We start from the raw sequence: 26,371 nt of genomic DNA, 5'->3' as shown, positions 1-26,371 counted from the left end.
TTGTCTCCTTTGTTCCCACGGGCAAGTTGCTCCGATAGAACATCAATCATGAGCCTATCCATTTCATTAGTCCACCGCACATGTTGCGTCCCTTTTCCGCTGTCCACCAACGGTTGATGATGTGTTTAGTCCATAACTAAACTCGTCGATCACAACTACCATACATGGAGAAAAAAAGTTATAAAGTTAAGTTCTATATAATGTAGGCTACATGAGATCAAGCAGACACAAATTTATAATTACTATGCAAATTCGGCTCATAGATCAAAAATACCTACAACAACCCTTTAATCTGAAAATTTGGTATAGAGCGTCATTGAGTAAATTTAACAAGAATCTCATAAGCACCATAACGACACATTATTTTGCAAATTTTGGTCCAAGCATTCATTTAAATTCAACAACTCTTACAAATCTAACATTCACCAAAACATCTAATAATCGGGTAAATCCAGTAAACACCTAATAAGCACCCAAAACCACAAATTTCTTATAAATTCATAAAGTAAATAAATCTGACATAAAACTAGCATAATTGATCACAAATTTCTTATAAATTCATGAAGTAAATAAATCTGACATAAGAAAATAGGTGATATTTATTCAGCAACGTAAAAAGAGAATCCTACCGATACTTATAGCTTAAATTTTTTAGAGTTTTTCTTGAGTCTCCCGCCGCAACTCGTCTAAATTAGCAAACCTGTACGAGTTGCAGGCTGATCCAAATCATTTTTACCCCCTCCAACATCACAAATCTCCTCCATAAAAGCTCTAAGATTCCTTTCTGAAGATCCACCTTCTTTGGCAGCTTCCCTTGCCAACTCTTTCCATTTCTTAGCATTCTTTCTCATCTCTTTCCCTCTCTCATCACTTCCCATCACCACTTCCACACATCTACTCACTTCTTCTCTCTCCACAATCTTTTCATTTACCCTCATCCTTACTCCTGTTCTCCAAACATCTTCAACTAACTTAGCATTTGTTCCTTGATCACTCCATTGTGGAAAACCCACAACTGGTACTCCACACACTAAACTTTCAAGTGTTGAATTCCATCCACAGTGAGTTATAAAACAACCCACAGATGGGTGAGAAAGAACCTCAATTTGTGAACACCATGGTACAATTTTCCCCTCTTTTCCTTCTCTCTTTATCCAATTCAACAACTCTATATCTTCTTCTTTACTATCTTTATTTTCTCTAATTACCCATAAAAATGGCCTCCTACTTTTGATTAAACCCTTAGCCATTTCCTCACTTTGTTGCCTATCCAAAACTGCAATGCTTCCAAATGATACATAAATTACAGATGCTTCTTCCTTGGAGTTCAACCATTCCATATAGTGATCATTAGATACATTGAATAAATCCCCACCAAATGAAGTATCAGAAGGATCTTGACCGTCTAAAAAAGCCGATGGAATCAACGGTCCAATCCCAACCATCTTAATCTTACTATCGACTGCTTTGATTGATTCTAATTCCAAAGAATCAAATGTGTTAACAAGAACCACTGGAGTAGTTTCTTTTTGTAGATTTAGAAAATGTTTTTCTAAACCCTCAAGAGCAGAGGTGTAAATATTTGTAGGAAGGAGAAAAGAAGGAAGATCTTTACTTGTAAGAGATGGCAAACCTTGTAAATTAACCGAAGACGATGGGTCGTTGTTTAAATTAGAGATAATATCTTTGTAACCGTTGTAATAATAATAGTAAATATCGAACACAGTGGCAGGCTGGATCCACATAAGAACCGATTGGATTTTATGCTCACGAGCCACGTCAGCAGCCCAAGGAAGCATGATGGCGTAGATTATGCAAGTAACAGGTCGACCCTCGTTAGCACTAGCCGTGATTACTTTAGTTAAGGCCTCTGACCCACGGTTTTGGAGCACGGACATGAAATGGTTAACATCGTATTTGAAGAGATTGAAGCCACCTTCGTAGCCATCTGAGAAAGGTGCGTAGGTTAAACCATCAATTGTTTGTGTATTTGACATACGCTTATGAGCAAAAATGCTAGTGACGAATGTAACTTGGGCACCTGTACGTACGAGACGTTTGGCTAATTGAAGGGTAGGGTTTATCTGACCTTGAGCAGGAGACGCAACGATAATGAAGTGATTTTGATTATTTGAAGTCATCTTCGTCCTTTTGACAAGAAATTGGAATTTGGTACTGTTTGATTGGTTTGGTATTTCCAAGAGAGAAAGTGAAAGTTGAATCAATTTGGTTTAGAGAGACAGAAAGAGTTGTTTCTGGATTATAGGATTATGACTTATGAGTCTCAGTCAAATGATAGACATGATTGATGCTTTAATACACAAAGAAGGTTTTATAAAGGACTAGAAGTAGGGTTTATGATAAATATTTGGAGTTGTTTAAAAAGAACAAACATTAATGTGATATTTAAGCAATAATATTTTACTATCTTTGTTTTCCTAGTTTCAAACTTACTGCAAATACCTTGCTCCACCCAAATTGGGTCTATTTGTAACAATTGCAAGTTTGTTATAAAATTAAGGGTGATATTATCTCATAATTCACATGTTAATTCATGAACAAATTACCAATCATAGTGGGTATGATAAGTTTGGCAAATAAATTTCCACATGTTTAAAATAGGAAGAGTTTATGGATTATAAAAATCCTTTAATTAATATTGTATAATTATGTTAATTCATCTAACTCTTACCCGTTAACAATTTCAAATATAAAGTGTTCTTACATGTGCTACTATTACTCTATATTGGGAACCAAAACACGATTGTCGATACAAAATTTGCTTCAATTAAAAGTCAAATAAACACAATTGAAAATATTTTAGACAACCTAAACCTTTGTATCATAGATAAGGAAAGCTTTATATGGCCTAAAGAAATCACAATGTGCATTAAAATTGATAAATATTTTCAAGAAAATGGGTTGGAATACTTTCCTCAAAAGCACGCCTTGAACATAAAAGTAGAAGAAGATAATAGGGATGTTATTTGTTTGTCTTCACCTTGATGATTTGATCTTTACATGAAAGATTTTTGAAATTTACTCGAAGAGTTTAAGAAAAGAATGGTTCACGTGATCGACATTGGATTGATGAGTCATTTCCTTGGCACTGAAGTAAAGTAAAAGGAAGGAGGTACTAAAAAGATTCAAAATGAATTCCCTTCATATAATCCTGTTAATACTCTTGATCTTGATGAATCATCTTCTTTTTGAAATTGGTTGCATCAATCTTATCATATAAAAGAGAATTCCTAATTTGTTTAAGATTGATCATTTTTTATCTTAGGGATGTCACGGGGAGTAGCTTTCATCTTGAATCATTTTCATTTTTATGTGCACCCTAGAATTCACTTATTCACATATTATACAAGGGTTGCTTCTAATTTGAGTCTCAATGTGTGATTAACGGGAAAATTTGGTCCCCACATTTATCCTGTAATTTAATTTGGCCTCTAAAACTGCAATTTCGTTAGTCAAATTTAAAAATCAATATATGTTCCCTTTTTACTCTTTGTTTTGAATATATTTATCTCTCCGTATTCACTAGAAAGTGTCGTCGACAACAACATTAGTGACCTTAGACAACATTTTTTTTTGTCAATCTCCCTATTGGTCTTCATCTCATCACGACTAGCAACACCACCACCACTTCTTTCTCTCTCCCCATTGGGGTTTCGGTGAAGAAACTCCAATATGAGTTTCTTAAAAAAAAAATAGTTAGAGAGAGTTGGGGGAGTAGCTGGCCATTTGTTTTTCTATATATTTTGAAGAGAACTGTATATTTTGAAAGAATGCATCAAAAACTCAAGATCTAGGCCCTAATATGAAAAAAAAACCACTTAAAAAATATAATACAAAAAAGAACTCATTTTTTTGAACATTTTCCAAAATGTTGACAACATACATAATTAAGTTACTAACAAGACAACCATATTTTTTTCTATAATTTCATTTTTACCTTTATATGTTGATAACAAATATAAATATGTTGTTATAAAATTGTTCACAACATATATAATTGTGTTGTTATAAAATGTTGACAACATGTGTAATAATGTCCTGACTTGTTATAAAATGTTGACAACATATAGAGTTGTCATGATTTGTTATAAAATGTTGACAACATATATAATTATGTTGTTAACAATATATATAATGCATTAGCCAAAATATTATTTGTCCGTTAATAGATTTGTCAAATACAAAAGATAATATGCGTAATATTTTAATTTTTGCAAAAGACAAATCAAAAAATGTTTTAGTCTAAATGTTTCTGTCGAAAGCAAAACAAAAATGTAAGGAAACCATTTCTTTCTTCACAAGACAAATCGAAAATGCTTTAGCCAAAATGTTAGTGTCAGTTCGTGTTTGTCAAATGCAAAAGACAAAATGCGAAACATTTTTGCAAAATAATTTTTAAACAAACGAACCTGTTCAGAAATTTTAAAAAATGTTTTTTACGTTGATTTGGACGAGAAATTTTATTACGGAAGTAAAATTGTACTTTTACAAAATGAATGTTTTTCACAATATTATTCAAGTTTGGTCATATATGATTTTACATATTTGTAGAAGGGCTTAAAAATGAAGCCAAATCAGAATCTATAGACCCCATGTCCCCGTGAAACCAAAAATGTAAAAGGTCGCATAGTACATGCCAAAAAAAAAAAAAGAGTCCACAGGCGAGCATGAACATATATATTGGATTTGAGGTCAAACTTAATTAAAAAACAAGTAATAAGCTCATTTTTATAACTTCTCAATTTATTCTCGTGCAAATACACAAATACATCACTAACGTATGAATTGTGTAGTGAAGGTATATATACATATATATATTACACAATACAAACTAAGTTGCATGAAACTAAACAGTAAAAGTTCTAAAATTACCAATGTGCTATTTGATGCAAAAATGAATATGTCACGAAAATGATAATTTGTTTGGCGAATTCCCAAATACAATATCATTTAAAAATAACTGATCTAGTGAATCTCAAACTTTAAAAATCGCCAATCTATAGTGGATTGTGTGTTAATAATAGACTTAGGATGTTAAATATTAAGGCCATTCTAGAGGCCTCATCCAAAATTTCCGAAAAAGAAGTCGGTCGATCTCCTCATCCACATGCACGGGCATCATCATTATATCTGTAGAGCTTGAGACAGAGGTACACAATTCAAGCACCACATTAACCCTAAAGGTGGTGCTGCTAAATATTTACAACTATTTTGAGTATTTTTAGACAAAAACACCACTCAAGATGTCGGAAAAATATAAAATTACTCATAGGAATCTTTTTTTTTTTTGTTGAGAATACTCATAGGAATCTTGGTCGTTCATATTAAACATTTAAGCCTTTTAGCATACAAGGAAGGGATACCAATGTAATTATTTTAAAAGATAAAATATAATTCTCGTTTCAATGTTATTAGGAGAAAAACCTATTGTTAAATGGGAGTTTTGGCCAAAACTCCCTAAGAAATTATGACTTTAGTTAAAAAGGATTCATCAAAGTTTTTTAGGCTTCACCTCCCTGATGGCAATTATGTAATTTTCAATTTCAATAAAAAGACCAACCTAACCCTAGTCTAAGAAAATACCTTGCAAACACCTTGCACTGCCTTGCAAACACTTTGCTCTGCCTTGCAAAGCCTTGCAAACACCTTGCAGAGCCTTGCAAACACCTTGCATGATTTTTGCAAACACCTTAGATAGCCTTGCAAACAAATTGCCGAGCCTTGCGAACACCTTGAAGAGCCTTGCAAAAACTTTGCAGAGCCTTGCGAACACCTTGCATAACTTTTGCAAATACCTTGCACAACCTTGCGAACACCTTGCAGAGCCTTGCAAAGCTTTGCACATACCTTGCAGAGCCTTGCAAACACCTTGCAGAGCCTTGCAAACACCTTGCATGATTTTTGCAAACACCTTAGATAGCCTTGCAAACAAATTGCAGAGCCTTGCGAACACCTTGCAGAGCCTTGCAAAAACTTTGCAGAGCCTTGCGAACACCTTGCATAACTTTTGCAAATACCTTGCACAACCTTGCGAACACCTTGCAGAGCCTTGCAAAGCTTTGCACATACCTTGCAGAGCCTTGCAAACACCTTGCAATGCCATGCAAATGGTTTGCAAATTAGTTTTTGAATTGATTTAACATGAAATTTGTTACAAATTATTATATATTGTCTAATAGAATGTTGTATCGAAAAACTAGCTAAAACCCCTACAAATTCATAATAGTCATTTATATAAGCTCTAGCACCATCATTTTACATTTCTTTGAAAAACTTCCAAAGCTTTCATGAAATTCTCAATTTGAACATAAATACCAATCATGATTATCCAAGAAAAAATATTTCTCACAGGCATTTCATCTAACAACTTTATTGCTATTTCAATCAACCTAAGTCTTGTATAACCAACTAACGTTGCATTCCAAGCAACAACATCTCTTTCAAGCATTTTATCAAACACATTGCTTGCATCAACTATACTTTCACAACTTCCATATAAACCCAACAAATAAGTTTGAACATAAACATCAAAACTAACAAATTGTCATCCATCATTCATAACTCAATGAAAATAAAGCAATGAAGAAGTTGGATTACACCTTGAAACACTATCAAATTCTCCTTCCATTGAAAGTATATAAAACTTTCTCTCTCTAGAATTTAGAACCAAAAACTAAATCAAACCCCTTAAAAGCCTCTTCAAACAACAAGCAAATAGATTAAATCACCAAAACCTAAAAACATCAACCTATCTTATAGCCAAAATCGATTCAAACCCCAGAAATTCTAATCGGCATCGACAATCCAACTCGGTTCGTTCATGAGAAAAACTCAAGTTCCTAATTTATTAGTTAGATTATTACTAGGTATTTCTAATTGAATGAAGGGTATTTTTGACTCTTAAAAAGTTGGTGCTTTTAAAAATGTCCTTCAAGCCTATTTTTATAACTTACTTGGGGCCTAGCTAGTTAAAAAGCTGGGTTGTCTTTTTAACAAAAAAATACAAGAAATTGGGCCTCCGGCCCAATTTCCTGTTGTTAAATTAGTGTTTTTTTATATTGATTACAATGGTCATTACAAAAATATTGATACATCGATGTGCAGTGATAAGCACGATAACTGCCGAATTACTACTGACTTAAAGTTCAGAAAACTAATGGGCTAAAGTCTGACGAAATTAATGGCCTAAAGTCTGAAGATATTACTTTATTTATACTCAAATTTAATATTCCTGAATTTGCAATTCCGTAGAATCGAACATGGAACTCCATGTTACGGAGTAGATGCACTTACCAATTAGGCCACCAGTTGTTGGCTAGATTGATGTTAAACTAGAGAGTAATAGAGAAAAGTGTAATTACATGAGTAATGTTAGAATAGGCTCCAACTTAAACCTTATTTCAGACTTAAATGAGATTGGCTGTTTCTATTTTTGAGGCTATGTTTCTCTTTTGATGAAATTTTTAACTTTGAGTAACAGTTAGTTTCTATTTAGGTCTAAAGTAGATCTAATTTTGTAACATCTTGACAAACAAAAATCAATCAATATTCTTTTGTTTAACACATTAGAACTGATAACCTTTCACAAGGAACCAAACTTTATTAGTGATTTATAGTCTCGTTATTGTAACCGTGATAATTAATTTGGAGATTTTTTCTTTGTAACGGGCTAAATTGATGTGAAAACTCTTAAACCCTTATTTGAACTTGAAGTAGTCTTAACACAAAAAAGAGAATACAAAGAAGGGAGAGAAAAATCCTAGTTGGTCCAAACTCTTCCATACGTCTTCATTTTTTTGCCTAATTTAGTTTTCATCCGCTGAGATGTCATTTTTTATACAAATAACTACTAGCCGGACCCGATAATCAGTATCTGCCATTAATAATTTCTTTGCCTATTACGTAGTTATTTTTTTTTTTCCTTTTTTTTTTTTGAAATTACGTAGTTATCTTATATCTCTTCACATAGCAAAATTAAAGCTAAATATGACTTGGCCTAATAATGAACTCCAAAAATCACTTAAATGGAGTTCGTCCAAAAGAACAAATAAGTATTCCTTAATAAACCCTAAACCCCTTTCAACAAAAAAACAAAAAAAAAAACCCTAAACCCTCATATAGTTACTAGTCTGCTTTATAATTTATAATTAGAAATTTAGTATATCATATTCCTCAAAAGTATAAAACTAAAAATGAAATTTAAAGGAAAAATATTAAATTATAACGTATGAGTTTGGATAATATCTTAATATGGAATCAAGAATGTCAAAATATTCTCAAGGTGGATAGAAATACAATAATTTCACATAACAAATATGGAAAAAGTCTCATTTATGAAACAAATTTTAGGCAAGTGAAGATATTTGAGACTAGAAAAATATGAACTTGCCCATAAAACAACTGGTCCTTCATAATCATCATCATTTTAAAGTTGTCTTTTTTAGTTTTCTTCATTGTCGTTTAACATACATACATACAGATACAGTGTGTTGTGTCTCTTCACTTTCTCTCTCTAGAAATTCTTTGTTCTTGGGTTTTTGTTAGATTGAAACAAAAATGGGAGGAATGGGTCTTCATGTTTGTAAAAAATGTGGTTGGAGTTTCCCAAATTCTCATCCAAGCTCCAAACAGAGAAGATCACACAAGAAAGTATGTGGAAAACTTGAAGGGTTTAAGATTATTGAATCTGAAAATGACACTCCCCATTTAGTTGTTTATGATGGTGAACATCAAGCTAATGAAATTCAGAATATGGGTATGTTTCTTTCTTTTCTATTTCTCTTTTGTTTACTTCAATTGGTGAAGATTTATTTGATGGAACTGATTTTGGGTTTTTTTTATTGTTCAATTAGTTGAAGTAACAAGTATAATTTTTAAGGATAAATCTAAAGAGGAAGAAATTGCAAATAGATTTCTTGATTTTGTTGATGATGGAACTAGTCTAGAGAGTGATAAAAGTAAGGGTTTAGTAAAGCCTTTGTTCTTTGAGTTCTTTTTGTGGGGTACATGATTAGTATTTTCATTAGTTCATTTATGTTAACATTTGATTTGTTAATGTGGGTTAATTTGAAGTTGTTAATTCATTCTTGTTGTTGATTCCATTTAACTATTATTATAATATTTAATTATAATATTATGGTCTTTTAAGTTTTGAAATTAGGGTACAAAAACTTAAAAGAATGTAATGTGAACAAATAGTTGATTAAGAAAGAGAATAGATGTTTTATGGAGTTGTGGTAGTTAAAAGAAAGCAAGAGAGAAATAGAGTATGCTATTCGGGTTCTTGTGTAGGAAAATAGGGTTACGAAAATTGGAATGTTGCTCACAGCCAATTTTAAGTACTAGATCCTTGTGATGGGAAGTAGTAACATTCATATCATCAAGCAAGAAGATCATCCCAAGTGATTGTAGCACAACCCGAATGGGAAAACGATGTAAGGAGGTTGAGCTCAAACTGTGATCGTTGAGCCCAAGTTAGTAGACATAGATATTCACGTGGTACAGTTATATATGGAATAATAGAAGCATTCAACCATATCAAGTTCTCCATATACGATAAATTAGCTCAAACTCATGAAATAACGGCTCATTAAAAAATCACCGATTTATTTAATGGAGTTAGGTTTGACAAGTACTTTTTAGTACACCGTAAATAGGTATATAGTTAGGTTGTACCATAAGAAGACTGAGATCATTACTTGTTTCAATGTTATAAGTTGTCGCCAGGGGTAGAAATTCGTGAATTTCAATCAAGGTTGCTGGTTTAAATAGGATGCTCTAAACTGGTAACCTCTTCAATGATGAAGTGATTTGCTAGTGGGACCTATTCATAGTTGGGCTTCCATGAATTATGATCTATCTCGTATGCGCCAGGATAAAAGTTCTGTTTATCGTATTAATGGTATATTTAATGTAAGTTCAGTATTTGAGTAAATGAATAACCAAATCCATTTTTGTGCTATGTTGATCTTCGGATTCATAGTACAAATCTTTCCGCACTTGCTATTTGGCAGTATCGCAAATATGGAAACCATGTCTTATAAGTTATTGCCACAATTACTTTCTGTTAGCAGTCTCTATCCATATCTAGTTGGGTTCCAAATGGTACATGAATTCAAAGCTTTCGTAGCGTATTCCATTTTGTACTCGTGTTTAAGTTATTAAATCTACCGATATTGCTATAATTTTGTTTGTAGGTATCACTCAACCGTCAAATGATCCATCAGATGCCATCCAAGTTCAGTTCCCCGGAGCTTCTGATAATGTAGTAGCTCCTATGGTAACTCACAAAAACGAAGACCATAGCTTGAGTAATGATGCCGTTGATTTAATGATAGCAGCTAATACTCAAACTAGCGAAGACACCACTAACTTGATTGTGGTCAATGACAAGAGTAGAGAAGAACAGTCAGCTGGTGAAATTAGTAGTGAGCCATTTGGGGAAGATGATAGTTTGCAGAAGATGAATGGTGTTAAAAGTTTGAAAAATTCACTAGTTGTTGACTCCAAGGAAGAGGAGACTAGCTCTTTGAAACTGAAATTATCTCGAAATGAAGTCTCTCCTACTGATACCGAAGATAGCAACGAAAAGGAAGTGAACGGAGAAGATTTTAATGAAGATTGTAAAAATTTGAAAGTGGAACCAGATCGAGTCCCAGATGTATGTGAAGCAAAGGAAGCAGAACTTATTCAGAAAAGTTATCATGGAGATAAAAGTGCTGAAGTTACTGTTACGGCAGTTGAAATTCTCGAAAAGAACCTTCAACAGGAGGAGAACGGTGATAAAAAAGTGGCACAAGAGTTATATGTTGAACGTCCGTCTGATGTTTCTATAACAAAGGATATAGCTGATAAAGATTTTGCATCTGACGCACTGGAAGCACTTCCGGATAGCACAACTAGTGGTTTAAAAGATCATATCCACGATAAACCATCTGAATCACTTCTGAAAGTTCCGATCGGTGGAGATACTCGTGAAGCAATTGATGCTACTAATGGGGACCAGAGCGTTATATTTGAAGAAGCTAGAACTGAACATTCTAATATAACTATAGCTGGAGGAGCTATGGATGAAAACTCCACAAAACCCACAACTGAATCTAAGGCAGTCGGTGTGTTTCTCGCGGAAAGTATGACAGAATCAATATCTGATTCATTGGCATGCGAGGATGAACTGAAGGGAGGTTCAAAAGAACTCGAAGCTAGTAGAAATGTTGTCTTCTCTTCTACTAGTGAAACTGAGGTTCAGGTTGAGGCCATTGATTCAGATAACTCGATCACTAAATCTCTTCCTGAAGTGACAAAATTAAATAATAGTACTAAAGTTGATTCAACCCTGAGTTATGCCAAAAATCCAAACATTGATGACTCGATAGTTTCTGCAGCGGATAATGAATCTAGTCTTCTAAGTTCTGCCGAAGTTGAAGAAAATAATGGCAAAAGTTCTCAGTCATTGCAGGAAGAAGTAGGTAACAATTGTGTCAAACAACCGTCTGAAACTTCAGATATTACGAAACAAGATTCTTTCGTCGATTCGATTAGCCAAACTGATAGTGTAGATGGCATTTGGGGCTCTATTTCAGGTATGTCTTTCTTTTATGCCCTTTTCTTTTGTGGAGTTGAAGATATGAGTGAATTAAGATGTTGCTTGATAGATTTATAAAAAGAGATGGCACCGAATAGTTTATACTTAAAAAAACCCGGTTGATTTGGTTTATTTGTTACAGATGGAACAGCTCTTTCTGTAAAAGATGCCGGTGATGTACCTGAATCTGATAATGCGGCACGACAGGACGCTGTAGTAACTGACTCGAAGAATACAAAAGATGAGTGCGAGGATCATCGTTCAGGTACTACCAATATTCTCAAGGCACCTTCTTTCATGACATGGGCTGAACATGGCAAAGAAGGAGATGTAAAACCATCTTCTCTTGAAATCCGAACAGTAAAAAACCAACTACAAGAGCAACCCTCTTCAGAGACCGGGCAGTTTCCGTCAATTACTGAAGTTGTGAATGAATCTCAAGGAAGAAAGAAAAATGAAGAGATAAACGAAAAGATAGCGAGATGGAACTCTGGGAAATCACGTACACCGTTAAGAAATCTTTTAGCCGAGGATAATCTTGAAAGCAAACAGAACTCGAAAACTAAAAATGATGATGATCTCACAGCCAAGCCTGTGAATCCAACATCTTCTGTGGGTTTGGAGATAACTACCAAAACTAGTGAAGATAAAGAATGGAATTCTCCTCCAAAATTTCCGGTGGCGATGAGTAAGAAAAGAAAGAAAAGTAAATCATGGATACCATTCGTGTGCTGCTCTTCTACCAATTAGAAACACAATTTTCTACTGACTTTTTCCGAATCAAAATCTTCGACAGAGTTAGATCAACAATAGCTATAGCTAAAGTTTGAAATATCATATTTTTGGAAGTTGGGTAGGTCTATTAGTTACTTGAATAACAAGATGATGTGCGATTACATAGCGTTTTCAGTGATTGTGAACCTTTTAATGTTGCTTGAAGACTAGGCTAATATTTTGTTGGAGATTATTTATTTTAGTGAGCAAAAATTGCATCTAGCTTGCTATTTGATTAATCAAGAGCGAAAACGACTCGCTTGGGAGATACAAGTAAGCGGGAGCTACGACTAACAAATATGCATAGACGTCGTATAAGCTAAATTTTTAGTCGGGTCATTCTGACAGAATGTTTTTCGAATGCATCCACAAATACTGTGTGGATGCCTATGCGGGCCGAAGCTAACTCATAACCTTTGCCTGTCACTTGTCCACTGGTTTCACAATTTGTCTCTTCAAGTGAAATGGAACAGGGGAGAAACAAGTGAACTGAGTTTTAGATTTTGCCGAAGTACATGATTTTCTCAATTTAAGATTTGAATTGTAGGATTGAAATAGACTATTCCAACATCCTAGGCTCGTCTTATAGTACTATTCTATAAGAAAGCCTTGTAATAACTGTCGTACATCATAGTCAATTTCCACAAAAAAAAAAAAAAAAAAAGTGGGGATCGTCATATTTACATTTGGTTGATGTACTGATCTCTTTATGTGACAGCAAGCTAACAAGCTAACGGGTCATAACGCCTTAGGGTTTGATTGGTTTTTTCCTCTCATTGCCTCCGACCCTTACTCATATTTCTCTGGTTGGTCACTGTCAACCATTTCTAAGATACATTAAGATCATCGCTTTGGAGAAAGAAGAAAATCTTCGGAGAGTACAAATGTTTGGGTGGAATATTTTTAGCTAAACTCTCACCGAATACATTTTTCTATGTCGACAAACTATCATTGTCAGTGACATTTAATATCTATGTCGACAAACTATCGTTGTCAGCGACATTTAAAATCTCCTCCCAGATAAATCTCTTTGTCCTCATTGTTCTGCCGAAAACTGTGACCCCTTTGTCTTAGACGAATAGTTTCAAGCAAAACTCTGGAACTCCCAAAGGGAGTCCCCCATGAAACCCTCTTCAGGAATTTCAGACCCTCAATTGAGGGTCTGAAATTTCAGACCACGAAACGTATGGTTAACCGAAACCCTGAACCGTTTTAGAACATCAAGCGAAACCCTTCATCTTCGTTTAAGACGAGCCAATAAAGATTGGGATTGGAGTGAAAGTTAAAGTTCTAGAGAAAGATTTAGCAGAGAAAAGGAAAATGAGAGGAAAGGGAGAGACAGGTAATAGCAGTGGTGCGGGTTGGAGATGAATGAAGATGAGGAAGAAAGTGGTTGGAGACTAATGAAGATGAGGAAGAAATTGTGCGACCCTACAAAATTTGAGAAAACTCAAAATTTCCCGAGCAGCCGCTTGAATTAATCATACTCATCCGGCAAATTATCAATTTCAACCATAAGATTTCAATCACCCATGGAGAATACAACCTTAAATTCAGAATTCATAAACAAAAATGATCAAGGAAAAGAAAACCATATATATATCTTTACCCCCTATGATTTAACTTACAAAAAGGAGAACAAAAGAAGAATTAAAAACCCAAAATGAATAAGGGTAATAAGATTATCCAAACTAAATATGTTCATTCTACCCGACTTCTCCCATCTTTCGGAGTAATTCAACTCAGACACCGTCTCTTCAACCTGCCTGCCTCTCTTTCAATTTGGTCTTATTCTTCAAATGTCTGAGTTTTCTTGAAACCCAAAAGAATGAGATTTTTTTTCTTGTTTTGGAATAATGTTAGTGTTGGCCTCTAATGTGTAGGAGAGAGGGGAGAAATGACATTTAAATGAGAAATTAAAAAGGGGGGGAGCTTGAAAAGTCACACTTTTAGAAGTATCTCTACTTGCATTGGAGATGCTGAAAGAAGTCGGAGCAACACCCACGATCTCATGATTGAACAGCCAGCTTCTGCAGATGCTCGAAGAAAACTTGCAGACTAACATCATCTGTGAAGATCACATCAGAACCAGCAGCTACATCATGGGATGAGTTGTACGTTGCTGATGGGTTCAACTTCGCCAAGAGGAATCTCGCCTGAAAATGTAGCAAAATGTAAGAATGTGCTATTCTCAACCAGGAACACTGACCTGCCAGATTTGATGCCTTAAGCAGTTGGGGGCGCAATGGACATCAGACAGGACAATCCAAGGGACCAAGAGCCCCACCGACCCAAGCGAATTTTGCGATCTGCTACCATGTGCGTGTGTGTGTGTGCTACATAACATCATTTACTATATATATAATACTTTTTGCACGGCATGGGGATGTGGGATCAGTTCATGCTACTTCTACTCCCAATCCATCGCTCGGGCCAGTACCAACTACTTGGTGGTTCAACAATATTATTAGAAGTTAACTACATGATATGCCAGAGAATTTTTCACGACAAACAGAAGTTGCAGGATAAAAAAAACTGACCTGGGACCCATGCTGATCGCAGACAACCAATCTTGGAACTGGAAATCTATCCCGGATGATCACTTGGGCATCCTCATGAGGAGCTCGCAATAATTGGGCAAACGCCTACCGAATGATGATAATAGGATATAAGGTTTAAAATGTTTCATTCGAATTTCGCACTAAAGAACCTAGGAGGACATACCTGGTGTTCGGGCTGATCTTGGTAACCCATGTTGCGCCATTGAGCTACTGTCATTCCATGGAAGACTACCACACTAAAATATGCATCCAGCAGGAGGATCCGGTCATTAGCAATTGAAGCGACATCCAGCAATGCTGGTTGAGGTGGCGAATTAAACGAATAAGTGATTAGTGAAGGCTGTATCATAACCACGGAGTTGGTGATATTCTCTCGGTTTAATAGCATACGGAAATAGGCAGTCTCGTCAGGACTGTTGTTAAAGACCTGTCCAAGATATTCAAAAAAAAAATTTGCAACCAAAAATAAAAATAAGGAATTCAAATAAAAAAAAAAATTATCTATCAGGAATTAGAAAGAAACACTAGCTTGAATTACCTGGACAAATTGCGAGCGTCGTAAATTGAAAATAAACTGTGGAAATATAGAGAAACTGGGGTTTAATGTGAAGGAAGTTGGATCATCCTTCCGGTAATCGCCAAATCTAGAACATACACGAATAAGAGATCGATCCAACCATCTTGTTGCGTCAAACTCTTCCTATGAAGAAAAAAGACAGAAGAACAGTAAGATTCTACTGAGGTGAGTTACAAAATTCATAATTTCATATAAATAAACTCCTGCATAGTTTAGAGGAACCCGGTTTATACTCATCTATACCAAATGACAGCTTACTCATCTTATTCGTCATCCAAATTTAGATACAATTCAACAGTTACCAGTTAGGAATAGAAACTATAACATAGTACAGCAGCAAACAAACTTACCCTGAAACAATCCTTTTTTTCTACTAATTAATCAAATTTTAAACAAGATTTTATCCCAACAATAAATACCTCTGTCTCCATTTTCAATGAGGCTAATCTTGCCATGACTACTGCAGCAGTCTCTTGGTCAAATCCCTCTGCTAATTCCTGTAAAGGTGTTTCTCATCAGAACTGTGCTTGTATTTGAAAACCAGATTTTCCTTTACCTTGAACATATAGTACAAGATTTATAGTAAGTTCTGAGGTTCATTGATTTACCTCATTATTAGCAGCTCCATCAACCCATTTTCTTGTCACTGTGGTCACTCGAAGCCTCATCTGTCCCTCAGAATTCTGATAACTACATTCAGATATAACAATGAATATGTATTAACGAAGCAAACTAAACCCAAATAAAGAGAGAAGACTAATAAGCCCCTTGATAAAGACAGAAGCATACGTTGTCAGAAACTGAAGATACAATTGCGGATTTGCAGCTCCTGGAGGATTTGATCGATCACTGGGTGAAATATCGAAGAAAGCAGTCAGACACGTACTCTTGTCTAGACCGCATATTTTCCATGCTGTCGTGTTTCCCTGCCCAATAACTGTATCGGCACAAGAAGGACCCTTCTGCAATACTTTCCATAATCAGATTTTCTTGCCGTGACAAATGGAATAAAATCAGCTTGCAAATATTCAAAGATAAGAGAAATGAAGTACGTAAAACCAAGTTAGTATCATTTAAGAAAAGGAAAACCACAACCTTCTCCAAAGATGTGCATGGTCCAATTACTCCCTGAATTTTTATTTCCTTCGAACAATTGATCTCAAGGGTGCCACTGCAAAAGATATTGAAAAAGAAAATTGTTACGAGTTTCTAGACAGGCAGACTCGATCAATAAATTGTAACTTCATCATACCAACTATCAGATCATAGGGATACCACACAATAACCACCAATTCACCAAATACTAGAGAACTGAAGTTAGGATTCTGCTAGTCAAGATTTGTTATCTCTTGAGAGTTGAGACACGAATTCTGCTACTCGAGGCTTCTTATTTCTTGTGCCTCGAGACGATAAACCCCCACCGTGTCAATAATAAATACAAAAAGTACCTTTGTATCTTAGTAAAGAAATTCAATAGTATCAACTTACAAGATCCACTTCATTTAAATACGACAGAGAACCTAAACTGATAAACAAAAATTTTCTAACTGCCACCAGCCAAGGTTGTTAGAGGGACGAAAAGGGGGTTGGGAAGAGGTGTCTAATGTCAGAGAGAGCGAGGGTCCCACATTACATACTTATAATCATATATATATATATAATTATATATATATAATTATATATATATATAATTATATATATATATATATATATTATTTCACGTTATAATATAATTGGCTATTTGATCCATCGTACATAATAAATTAGTGAATTAGACCAACAGAGAAATGATATGTTAGTACAAGACAGAATACACTTGTTTTGAATGAACAAACACCAAAGTTATTATCAGCACTCAAAAAGGCATAGAGGGAGTCAAAGACCCCTTCAAAACATAGCAACGACCATATTGTTTTATTTTTTCGCCTGATACTAGATTTTTCATTTCTGTCTAACTCAGTGTTTTCATCTTTTGCTTGGAGAAAAATATTCACACTTTGTTGTGCGAAGGGAAGAGTGGTCAGGACTCAGGAAATCAGAAAGGTAGAAATATTGATAGATGAAACTATTAATTATTCTTGTAGGAAGTGTAAAGGTTATTACGATGGGTGTTATTCTGAAAGTCAATAGGCATAATCAGGAAGCAGAACCTAGCTTGGGAAGACTCGTCATTTTATGCTAATAAAACTTGATAGCCAAGTTAGTTCCTCCTAGAGTCCTAGGGTCGGTTTCTTCCTGTGGCTGCTGGTTCAATACAAAATCCCCACATTGGACATCTTGCAAAGGAGGTGTATGTATACCGAACAGATGCATCCTTTGCAAATGTGAGGAAGAAAGCATAGATCACATGTTTTTGAAGTGCAAGGTGGCAGAACCCTTTGGAACTATTTCATTGGTTCTCTTAAAGTCCAGTGGTGTCGTCCAAACTCTGTAGTGTTAGCTTTAGAACAATGGGACGGTCTTTGGAAGAGGAAAAATAGAAAGGAAATATGGAAGTTGGTTCCACTAGGCATCATTTGGAACATTTGGAAAGACAGGAAAGGCAAGATTTTTAAAGAGAAGAATTTGTCAACCAACGTGGATATAGAAGATATCGAAGGCACCATTTTCTGCTGGATTAGAAAATTACCCTCTTTTAAGAATGCATCTTTCTTAGACGTTGTTGTTAACTGGGAGGCCTGGATATCGTGGAGATCCAGTCGCCTAACCCCCCACTCTTGTAAATTGTTTTTTTTCTTTAATATATTCATTGAAAGTTTCAAAAAAAAAATTGTATTTTCTTCTTTTCAGTACCATGTTTTTTAGTCGTATAATTTCAGCTACTTCTCTAATTTATCTATTTTTTTGAGGAATTTCTGAGCTCTCTTATCTTCCAGCAATGTATATTTATTTATTTTACAAATTGCCAAGTATTGTACTAAACCGAATTTAGTCCCGCACTTCATTCTAAAAAATAAGGGAACAGCTTTGACCACTTCTAATTTGTTTCTAAATAAAAATAAAATGAAGAACAGCAAATTGACTGAATGGCTTCAATATTTAATCCTAGGCTGGAGAAAAATTTAGAAGAACTCACTTGAAGGAAAGGCCAAGAGAATGTTCACCATCCTCAAACATGCGTTTGAAAGAGTCTTTAAATACAGAATGGCCAAAGCTTTCAGCCAAAACAACAAGTCCACCAGTCCTTTCAACGGCAACTTTCATTTCAGCAACCCCTACCTGCAACATTATTATAATCAAAATGTGAATATACGCAATGAAATTGACAATCTTTAACACCGGAAACAATTTGGCATGAACATGATTAAAAAAAGTGCTAAAAAGATATAACTTCTTGTTTCTCAAAGGATGTCTGAAGAGATTATGAGAATTTTGCTAGACTGCCTTCTCTCACTAAGCAGGCTAAACTCTTTCTTTTTCTGGGTTACAAGTTAGCTTATATATGACATTTGGGGCAATAGTAAGGCATAGAACCACATACGTAGATACGCTGAAATTATACACATGTGATGCTCCATATACTATTATACTATATGAAACATGTAAAGTAACACAAAACTCACTTTCTACTATATATAACATTTACACCTGGCTATGAGAGAAGATATTTAACACACGATTGATTGCATAAACCCGATTTGAGTACACAATAATCATGGAACCCACAAGTAGGCCAGTGGCTATCTGTACCGATCATAACAAAAGAGTCGAGTTGTCGGTCAATGCGCTTCCATTAATTAAACACCTAATATATGATATATAAACCTCAAATTGCAATGTAAGTATCAGATTATCAGTATATCAAAGTGATACCTTTCAAATGAAACACTATAAACAGAATAGCTGACAAAATTATAAACCAAATTGACAAAGTAGATCTTTAGAAAAAGTAAATTTCTACAGTCAGGTTATCCTGAGATAGGAGTTCGGGCGAAAGCAAAGACTTAAATCTGAGTTCACCAGAATTCAATAGACTATAATGCAATTCGGCAAAGATGCGGATCAAACCTCAACAACAGGGCACTCGATTAAACTTCTCGAACCAAGGTGCCTATTATAGACGAAGTGTTCATTTACAATACACTGTTATACATTCTTATTTTTTTTTTGAAGCTTAGAATGAATATATTATTGAAATAAAATAGCTATGTACATATGCTATGGGGGCTAGAAATGAAATTTCACGATATCCAGGCCTCCCAATTAACTACTACATCCAAATATGAAACGTTCTTAAATTTCTCTATTTTCCTAATCCAGGAGTAAATGACACCCTTGACATCTTCAATGTCTATCACTGAGTTTAGGTTCTTTTCCTTAAAGATCTTGCTATTCCTGTCCTGCCAAATAATCCATACAATCGCAGCTGGGACCAGCTGCCAAACCTCCTTTCTGTGCTTCCTCTTGGACAAACCATCCCACTCAGTTATCATATTATGTATGGTTTCAGGATGACACCAATGGGTTGCCATAAGCTTAGCAAAATAGTTCCAGATGGCTGCTGCCACCCTACAATGGAGGAATAGGTGATCAGCCGATTCTTCCTCTTCCTTGCATAAAATGCATCTATTAGGGATTTGAAAACCCCTTCTCTTCAAAGCATCCACCGTGGGAACTTTCTGAACTAGGATAGCCCACAAAAAGAATCCCACTCTTGGTGGCAAAGCCTTGATCCAAACTGATTTGGATACACAAGGCTCTAGGAGGATGTCATCTCTATCCAACCTTTTGTAACAGTTAGCAACTGTCAGAGGCTCACTCTCCTCATTGCGCCAAACTCGAGAATCCGGTTCATCCAAGAAATTTGCTTCTTGGATGATTTGCAATAGATGGACATATTGCTGCATCTCCCAATCTTTCAGGTTCCTCCTTATTACAATATCCCAAGAGTCACTTTCAGTATTATACATCTCTGCCACAGTAGCCAAAGGCCTAACTGCCAACCTGAAGACATCAAGGAAGCTTAAGCTTAAGCTACTCGACCCTATCCAACTGTCCGTCCAAAATTTGATTTTCAGACCATCCCCCAGGACCCATCTAGTAATATTATGGTAGTCCTTTAGGTGAGCTGTGATGCCTTTCCAAACTCCGCAGCCAAAAGATATATTCTTGCATTTTCTAACCCAAAGGTCACTGCTCGTGCCATACTTACTAGAGATAACCCTTTGCCATAACTGGTTACTCTCCTGATCCATCCTCCATAGCCATTTAGTGAGGAGAGCTTTATTCATGTATTCCAAATTTTTCACCCCCATGCCTCCTTTGCTTCTGCTTGTACGAACCTGGTTCCATTTCACCCAGTGCATACTCTTGTCACCCATAGTTTTGTTCCATAGAAAAGAGCACATTTTACTATCAATATCCTTCAGCACACCTTTGGGTATAGAGAATAGGGACAAGTAATAGGTGGGTAAGGCCTGAAGTACTGATTTCAGCAGAGTTATTTTTCCCCCTTTTGATAAAAGATGTCCCTTCCAGGCAGCTAGCCTTTTATTCACTCTTTCTAACACAGGATCCCACAATTTCTTGGACTTGTATCTTTCACCCAGAGGTAAACCCAGGTAGGTGGTGGGAAGAGACCCCACCTGGCAACCGAACTCCTTAATCATATCCCGACTCATGTTATCCTCTTCAACCTTAGTAGCACTATAAATGAAGGACTTTTGCATATTTACCTTGAGTCCCGACGCTAGCTCATACCATATAAGAATATCCCTCAATCTCCTCAACTGGTTGGCATCCTCTTCAATGAAGAATAATGTATCATCTGCAAACTGAAGGTGATTGATCTCATCACCATTTTCGGCTGCCTTGAACCCTCTAATCCAGTTCCTTCTCCCTGCCTCTTGGAGGCATTGGCTCAATACTTTTGCTACCAGTAAGAATAGTAATGGGGAGAGAGGGTCCCCTTGCCTGATGCCTCTTGAGCTCTGAAACACCTCCGACGGTCTTCCATTGATCAGGACTGAAAATGTGGCTGTAGATATGCACGAGTATATCCAGCTCCTCCATTTGTATCCAAAACCCATCCGTTCCATAGCCTGGTAAAGGAAGTCCCAACTGATCCTATCATAGGCTTTTTCTAAGTCAGCTTTCACAACTAGGCCTTTAGTCTTCACTTTCCTTCTCGAATCGATTAATTCATTGGCTATTAGAACTCCATCTAATATCTGGCGGCCACTCACAAAAGCCCCTTGGAAAGGAGAAATTAACCTTCCTATAACTCCTGCCAGCCTCATGGCTAATACTTTCGCCACAATCTTGTAAGCTCCCCCTACTAAACTGATGGGTCTGTATTCCTGGAACCTAGAACTATTTTGAGTTTTAGGTATGAGGACTATGAAGGTGTGATTCAACCTCCACTGGAAAAGAGCCCCTTCCGAGAATTCAGCAATCATTTCCATGAACAGTGGCTTGATGGTGTCCCATACCCTGACGAAAAAGGATATAGGGAAGCCATCCGGCCCTGGCGCCTTATCTTTCGCCATCTCCTTAATTGCATTCAACACTTCCTCCTCTGTTATATCAGCTTCTAAAGGCTCAGCCTCTATAGCAGACAAGGAAGGAAGGTGCATGTTATTTAGTCCTGGTCGCCACAGATGAGGTTCTTCATACAGATTACTGAAGTAGGAGATGGCCTCTTGACTGATCTCCCCTTCTTCTGAGATAACCACATCCTCCTTCATGATAACACTAATTCGATTTTGTCTCCTCCTACATTTTAAGATTTTGTGGAAATAGGAGGCGTTCCTGTCTCCTGCCTCCAACCACTGAGTTCTAGACTTTTGTCTCATGCTAATCTCCTCAAGGCTTAGCAGCTTGTCCATTTCGGCTTTCAAGCATTTTTTGGAGGTCAGTTCTTGTTGGGACAAGTTCTGTGTTTCTTCCTTGTCATCCAGCTCTTGTATTGCCTTCTGGAGGTCATTGAAGCTCTTAGTAAAACATCTGAACTTCTCCCTCGACCAAGTTTTTAGCTTATCCTTAAGGAACTGGAACTTAATCCAAAGTGTATGTCCAGCTGAGCTTCATAAGGGGGATTCCTCCCACCAAGTAGCAATATTACTCTTAAAGTCCTTGTCAAGCATCCATACCTCTTCCAATCGAAAGGGAGGGGGGTTTGAATGATCAGGTGCGGCTCTAAGAAGTATAGGAGTATGGTCTGAGGTTGGCCTGGGTAGAACAATCTGCTCTACCCCAGGAAACTTGTCCTCCCACATCCCATTAATGAGGAATCTGTCCAAGACACACATCACTGGATCCTCTTGATTGTTCGACCATGTAAACTCCATTCCTTGCTTAGGCAAGTCCAGCAGGCTATTTCTATCAACCCACTCCCCAAAATCCCTCATAGCAGGAGTGACAGTGCAATTTCCTCTTTTCTCATGAATAAATCTGATAACGTTAAAATCTCCCCCTAAGCACCAAGGCTTATCCCATTTTGCTGCCACTAAATCTAGTTCGCTCCACATATCTTTCCTCAAGGAAGTAACACAGGGGCCATACACACCAGTAAACACCCATTCGAAATTGTCATTAAGGTTCTTGAACAAAAAAGAGATGCTAAATTTGCCTTTTAGTACATCACACACTGATACAGCAAGTGAATCCCAAAGACACAAAATGCCCCCTGAGGCCCCCTCAGAGGGAATCCCATCCCACCCACATAGATTAGAACCCCATACACTACGGCATAAAGCAGGAGGGAAGTCACTGACTTTCGACTCCTGAATACACAAAACTGAAATATCATACTTCCTAACTAAGTTACGGACTGCTAGCTTCTTTCCAGGCTTTCCCAGCCCCCTGACGTTCCAGCTGAGAATGTTTAGGGGCATTGATCATCATCATCCCCTGCTTCTGCATTCTTCTTGGCCTTCTTGAACTTTCTGTTATACATTCTTATGACTTAAGACTTTAGCCAGTCGATTTAAATTCTTAAACTTACAGTATTGACTATTGACTATGTGTTCAGTTTCATAACACTATTAAGAGACCCTGTTATCATAAGTTCATACCAAGGAGAAAGAAGAAGAAATGTATCAAACAAGAAAAAAGAAGACAAATAGGAAAAATACAGAAGGTTTCTCTAACTAAGAATTGCTCAAGGAATCATAGAGAAGTCATATTTTTTGCGCTACCAGCTAAAATTGCTCTAATTAAGAAGTAAAGATGAAGATCTGAGTCTCAGACTCTACTAGAATATAAAAAAAAAGCTAATAACAAGTTTAAGAAATAAGTTAGGAAATCTCAATTCAAACCTGATCAAGTGCAGAAGCAAACAGGTCTAAGACATGTCCTTGGCTAACAAGCTGCTTGGCAAGACCTTCATAGAATTTGACAGCTTTGCGAAAATGTGGCACGGCATCTTTATCAAGATCTTTATGTGAACGTACTGGCTCGGACAAATCTTTTGAAACAATCTGTCAATAAAATTTAATAAGCCATATAGAAAATTACAGGTTATATGAAACGAGAACCTGAAAAGGTATATCAAGGCAGTTAATTCATACTTGCAACACCGAACACAGGAGGTTCATAAGATCTCACGAGAACTAAGGTACTTGGTTACACCCAAGAGGCAAGACCAAATGTCGAAGTTTACTGCCAAAGATATCATTACAATAACTTCCGCTGCATTTTTGTAATTCATTTCTACCTTTAGTAAAACTAGAAGATTGGGCTCCGTTCTCCGACGTACAGAAGTGACCAACATAACATTTTATATAACCGATATATGTAGTTGATCCACTGATATATACCCCATATCATTTATCGGTCCCCCCACAAATATACCCCAGTATCGCCTATATAGTAGTATAGTACCGATATCGTGCATAGCCACTGACAGATACGAAATAACATCTGATATGGATTGACTACTTAACTACAAACAGTAGGGAATAAAGTGTCAATACACTTGGGGATCGTCAGTAAGACCAATAGTAGCTCCATATGTTAATTGCTTATTGTGAACGCTTATAAGATATCTACTCGCAACATAAAAATAATCCTCATTAGGAGGTCCTAAATTGATAATAAGAGAATAGCGAAAATGGTTTACAAGAATAATTCAGTAGGAAATATATATATATACAAGATTTGAAGCATCTTACTGTGCCAGGCCCTTCCGTGCATGGACCGCCCACAAGTGCAATAATTCGTGCACCAGTACCAGGTAGGCAAGCTCCTAAAAGACCTGCCGCAACATTTAATGCAACACCTGTGCATCGAGATGCCCGATTGCCAGGTTCAACTGGCCATTGATCTCTTTGTAATTCATCTAATACCTGAAAACAAAGAATTAACAATAAAAAATCTCCATTAGTTTCACATTTCTTTAAAACCCAAGGATTCAAATTTCTGGATCCACCTGATCTAAGTTTGTTCTTTTTTAAATAAAACATGAGGAATAAGAACCCACCGAACTAAGTGCGAATTCACAATCCGAAGCGGGCAACAGAAACCGACTGACAAGAGCAGAATTAGTAAACCCATTTGCAACCACTTTTTGAGGGAATCCCACACCTGCAGCTCCTCTCTGCCCCACAACACTGAGACCTAATTGATCCAAAATCTGTTCTTTCGTGATATCCTTAGTACCACGAAAAACGTAAACTTTAGACAGATCGGAGAACCCTAACTCATGAACCTGAACTTGTGTCCCAAATGAGATAAACCCAACAAGAGCATTATCAGGTAACAATCCGATCGCTTGTTTAAGAGCCGATTTAACAAATTCAAGCTCCTCTTCGATCAAACAAGTATCAAGTACGAATAAGAAAACAGGTGGAGGTGCAGAACCAGAATCAGGGATTTGATTAGAAGAAAGAGAATACTCAACGGTAGAGTACTGTTGGTAAAGTTCAGCAGGAACATTAGATTCAGAAATCATAGCGTAATGAGGAGGAAATGAATTCCTTTGGAAACAAAAAGGACAGATCCATATTTTAACGCTGAAATCAACATGAGAAAATGGATTTAAGATGCAAGAACAAGACTTACATCTCAAAGGAAGATAAGGAAGAATGGGAATATCAGGGTGAGGACGGATCGGTGAAATTGAAGTAGCGATTGGGATCACACACTTACTAGCTTCAACTTTAGATCTTGGCCAATTATTCCATGTCATACGTACTCCATCGATCCCTCCTTCTAGCTCTGGAATCGATCCTGCCATCTCCGACATCTCTTCTGAATCGAATGTATTTAGAGAGAGAGAGAGAGAGGATTAGGGTTTGTAAATGGCGGAAAGCTAGAGAGAGAAAATTACAGGTAGAGAGGGAGAGAGAGGCGACCCCTTGACGGAGAAGAAAGGGGTCACCAGGCGGATAAGAGAGAGATAACGGTGGAGAATTGGGGAAGAAGAGAGGCCTCTCAGATGAAGATTTTGACTTTCCGATTTTGCCTCGGAAATCGGAGGTGAGATTTTTCTCAAATTTATATGAAGAAATGAAATCTTTGATCTCGATTTTTTGCCAAAACCGTTAATAGTGTGCACTTATTAGTGTTTGAGGGAAAGAGGATAGAGGGAGAATTTTAGTGCATCTCCATTGGTAAAACTAAAAAAACTCTTTTGTTGGGAATGTTTTAGGTTTTCTTTTTGCATGCACCAAAATAAATATGATTATCACAACGACAATTATACAATGTGATTCCTAGTAATTACATTGTTTGATAGTATTATTTCGTTTAGTTGGGAATAGAATCAGTATAGGTTCATATGTTACTAACTGAATCAACGATTCCAAGAAAAATTAAATCGAAGTCCACCCGCATCTTCGGTTTGGGATTTGTTTTTTCTTGCCCAGGAATAACATTCCTCGCAAAATGTAAGTTCTTGTGTATTCATGTGCA

General features: G+C 36.4%; 2 protein-coding genes and 1 pseudogene across 4 annotated transcripts; 1 reads left to right on the top strand and 2 right to left on the bottom strand.

Annotated features, from left to right (window-relative positions):
• Positions 1 to 517: 517 nt before the first annotated feature.
• LOC147559931 (UDP-glycosyltransferase 75C1 pseudogene) lies at positions 518 to 2,348 on the bottom strand (annotated as a pseudogene). Its single transcript, XR_015234684.1, has one exon. The product of XR_015234684.1 is annotated as a UDP-glycosyltransferase 75C1 pseudogene (transcript).
• A 5,659-nt stretch (positions 2,349 to 8,007) lies between these two features.
• LOC147559930 (uncharacterized) lies at positions 8,008 to 12,592 on the top strand. 2 transcript variants are annotated; one of them, XM_086661892.1, is made up of 3 exons: positions 8,008 to 8,776; positions 10,218 to 11,603; positions 11,748 to 12,592. In XM_086661892.1, the coding sequence occupies exons 1-3, from the start codon at positions 8,578 to 8,580 to the stop codon at positions 12,353 to 12,355; spliced, it is 2,193 nt and encodes a 730-aa protein (XP_086518018.1). In that variant the 5' UTR covers positions 8,008 to 8,577; the 3' UTR covers positions 12,356 to 12,592. The 2 variants fall into 2 exon arrangements, with proteins under 2 accessions (XP_086518018.1, XP_086518019.1); XM_086661893.1 differs by lacking the exon at positions 8,008 to 8,776 and adding an exon at positions 9,254 to 9,933.
• A 1,289-nt stretch (positions 12,593 to 13,881) lies between these two features.
• On the bottom strand, positions 13,882 to 25,922 carry LOC147559929 (protein transport protein SEC23 E-like). Its single transcript, XM_086661891.1, has 12 exons — positions 24,939 to 25,922; positions 24,631 to 24,804; positions 23,776 to 23,937; positions 18,594 to 18,736; positions 16,613 to 16,688; positions 16,307 to 16,479; positions 16,126 to 16,207; positions 15,937 to 16,014; positions 15,479 to 15,640; positions 15,104 to 15,367; positions 14,920 to 15,024; positions 13,882 to 14,535 (listed from the first exon to the last, which is right to left on the bottom strand). The coding sequence occupies exons 1-12, from the start codon at positions 25,701 to 25,703 to the stop codon at positions 14,389 to 14,391; spliced, it is 2,331 nt and encodes a 776-aa protein (XP_086518017.1). The 5' UTR covers positions 25,704 to 25,922; the 3' UTR covers positions 13,882 to 14,388.
• Positions 25,923 to 26,371: the final 449 nt, after the last annotated feature.

This window comes from Eschscholzia californica, unplaced genomic scaffold (genome assembly GCF_041429995.1).
Source record: "Eschscholzia californica isolate CP2 unplaced genomic scaffold, dmEscCali1.0.p SCAF_2, whole genome shotgun sequence".
Taxonomy (NCBI): Eukaryota; Viridiplantae; Streptophyta; class Magnoliopsida; order Ranunculales; family Papaveraceae; genus Eschscholzia; species Eschscholzia californica.
Note: the sequence above shows the minus strand (reverse complement) of the source record. Positions and strands in the feature narration are given on the sequence as shown.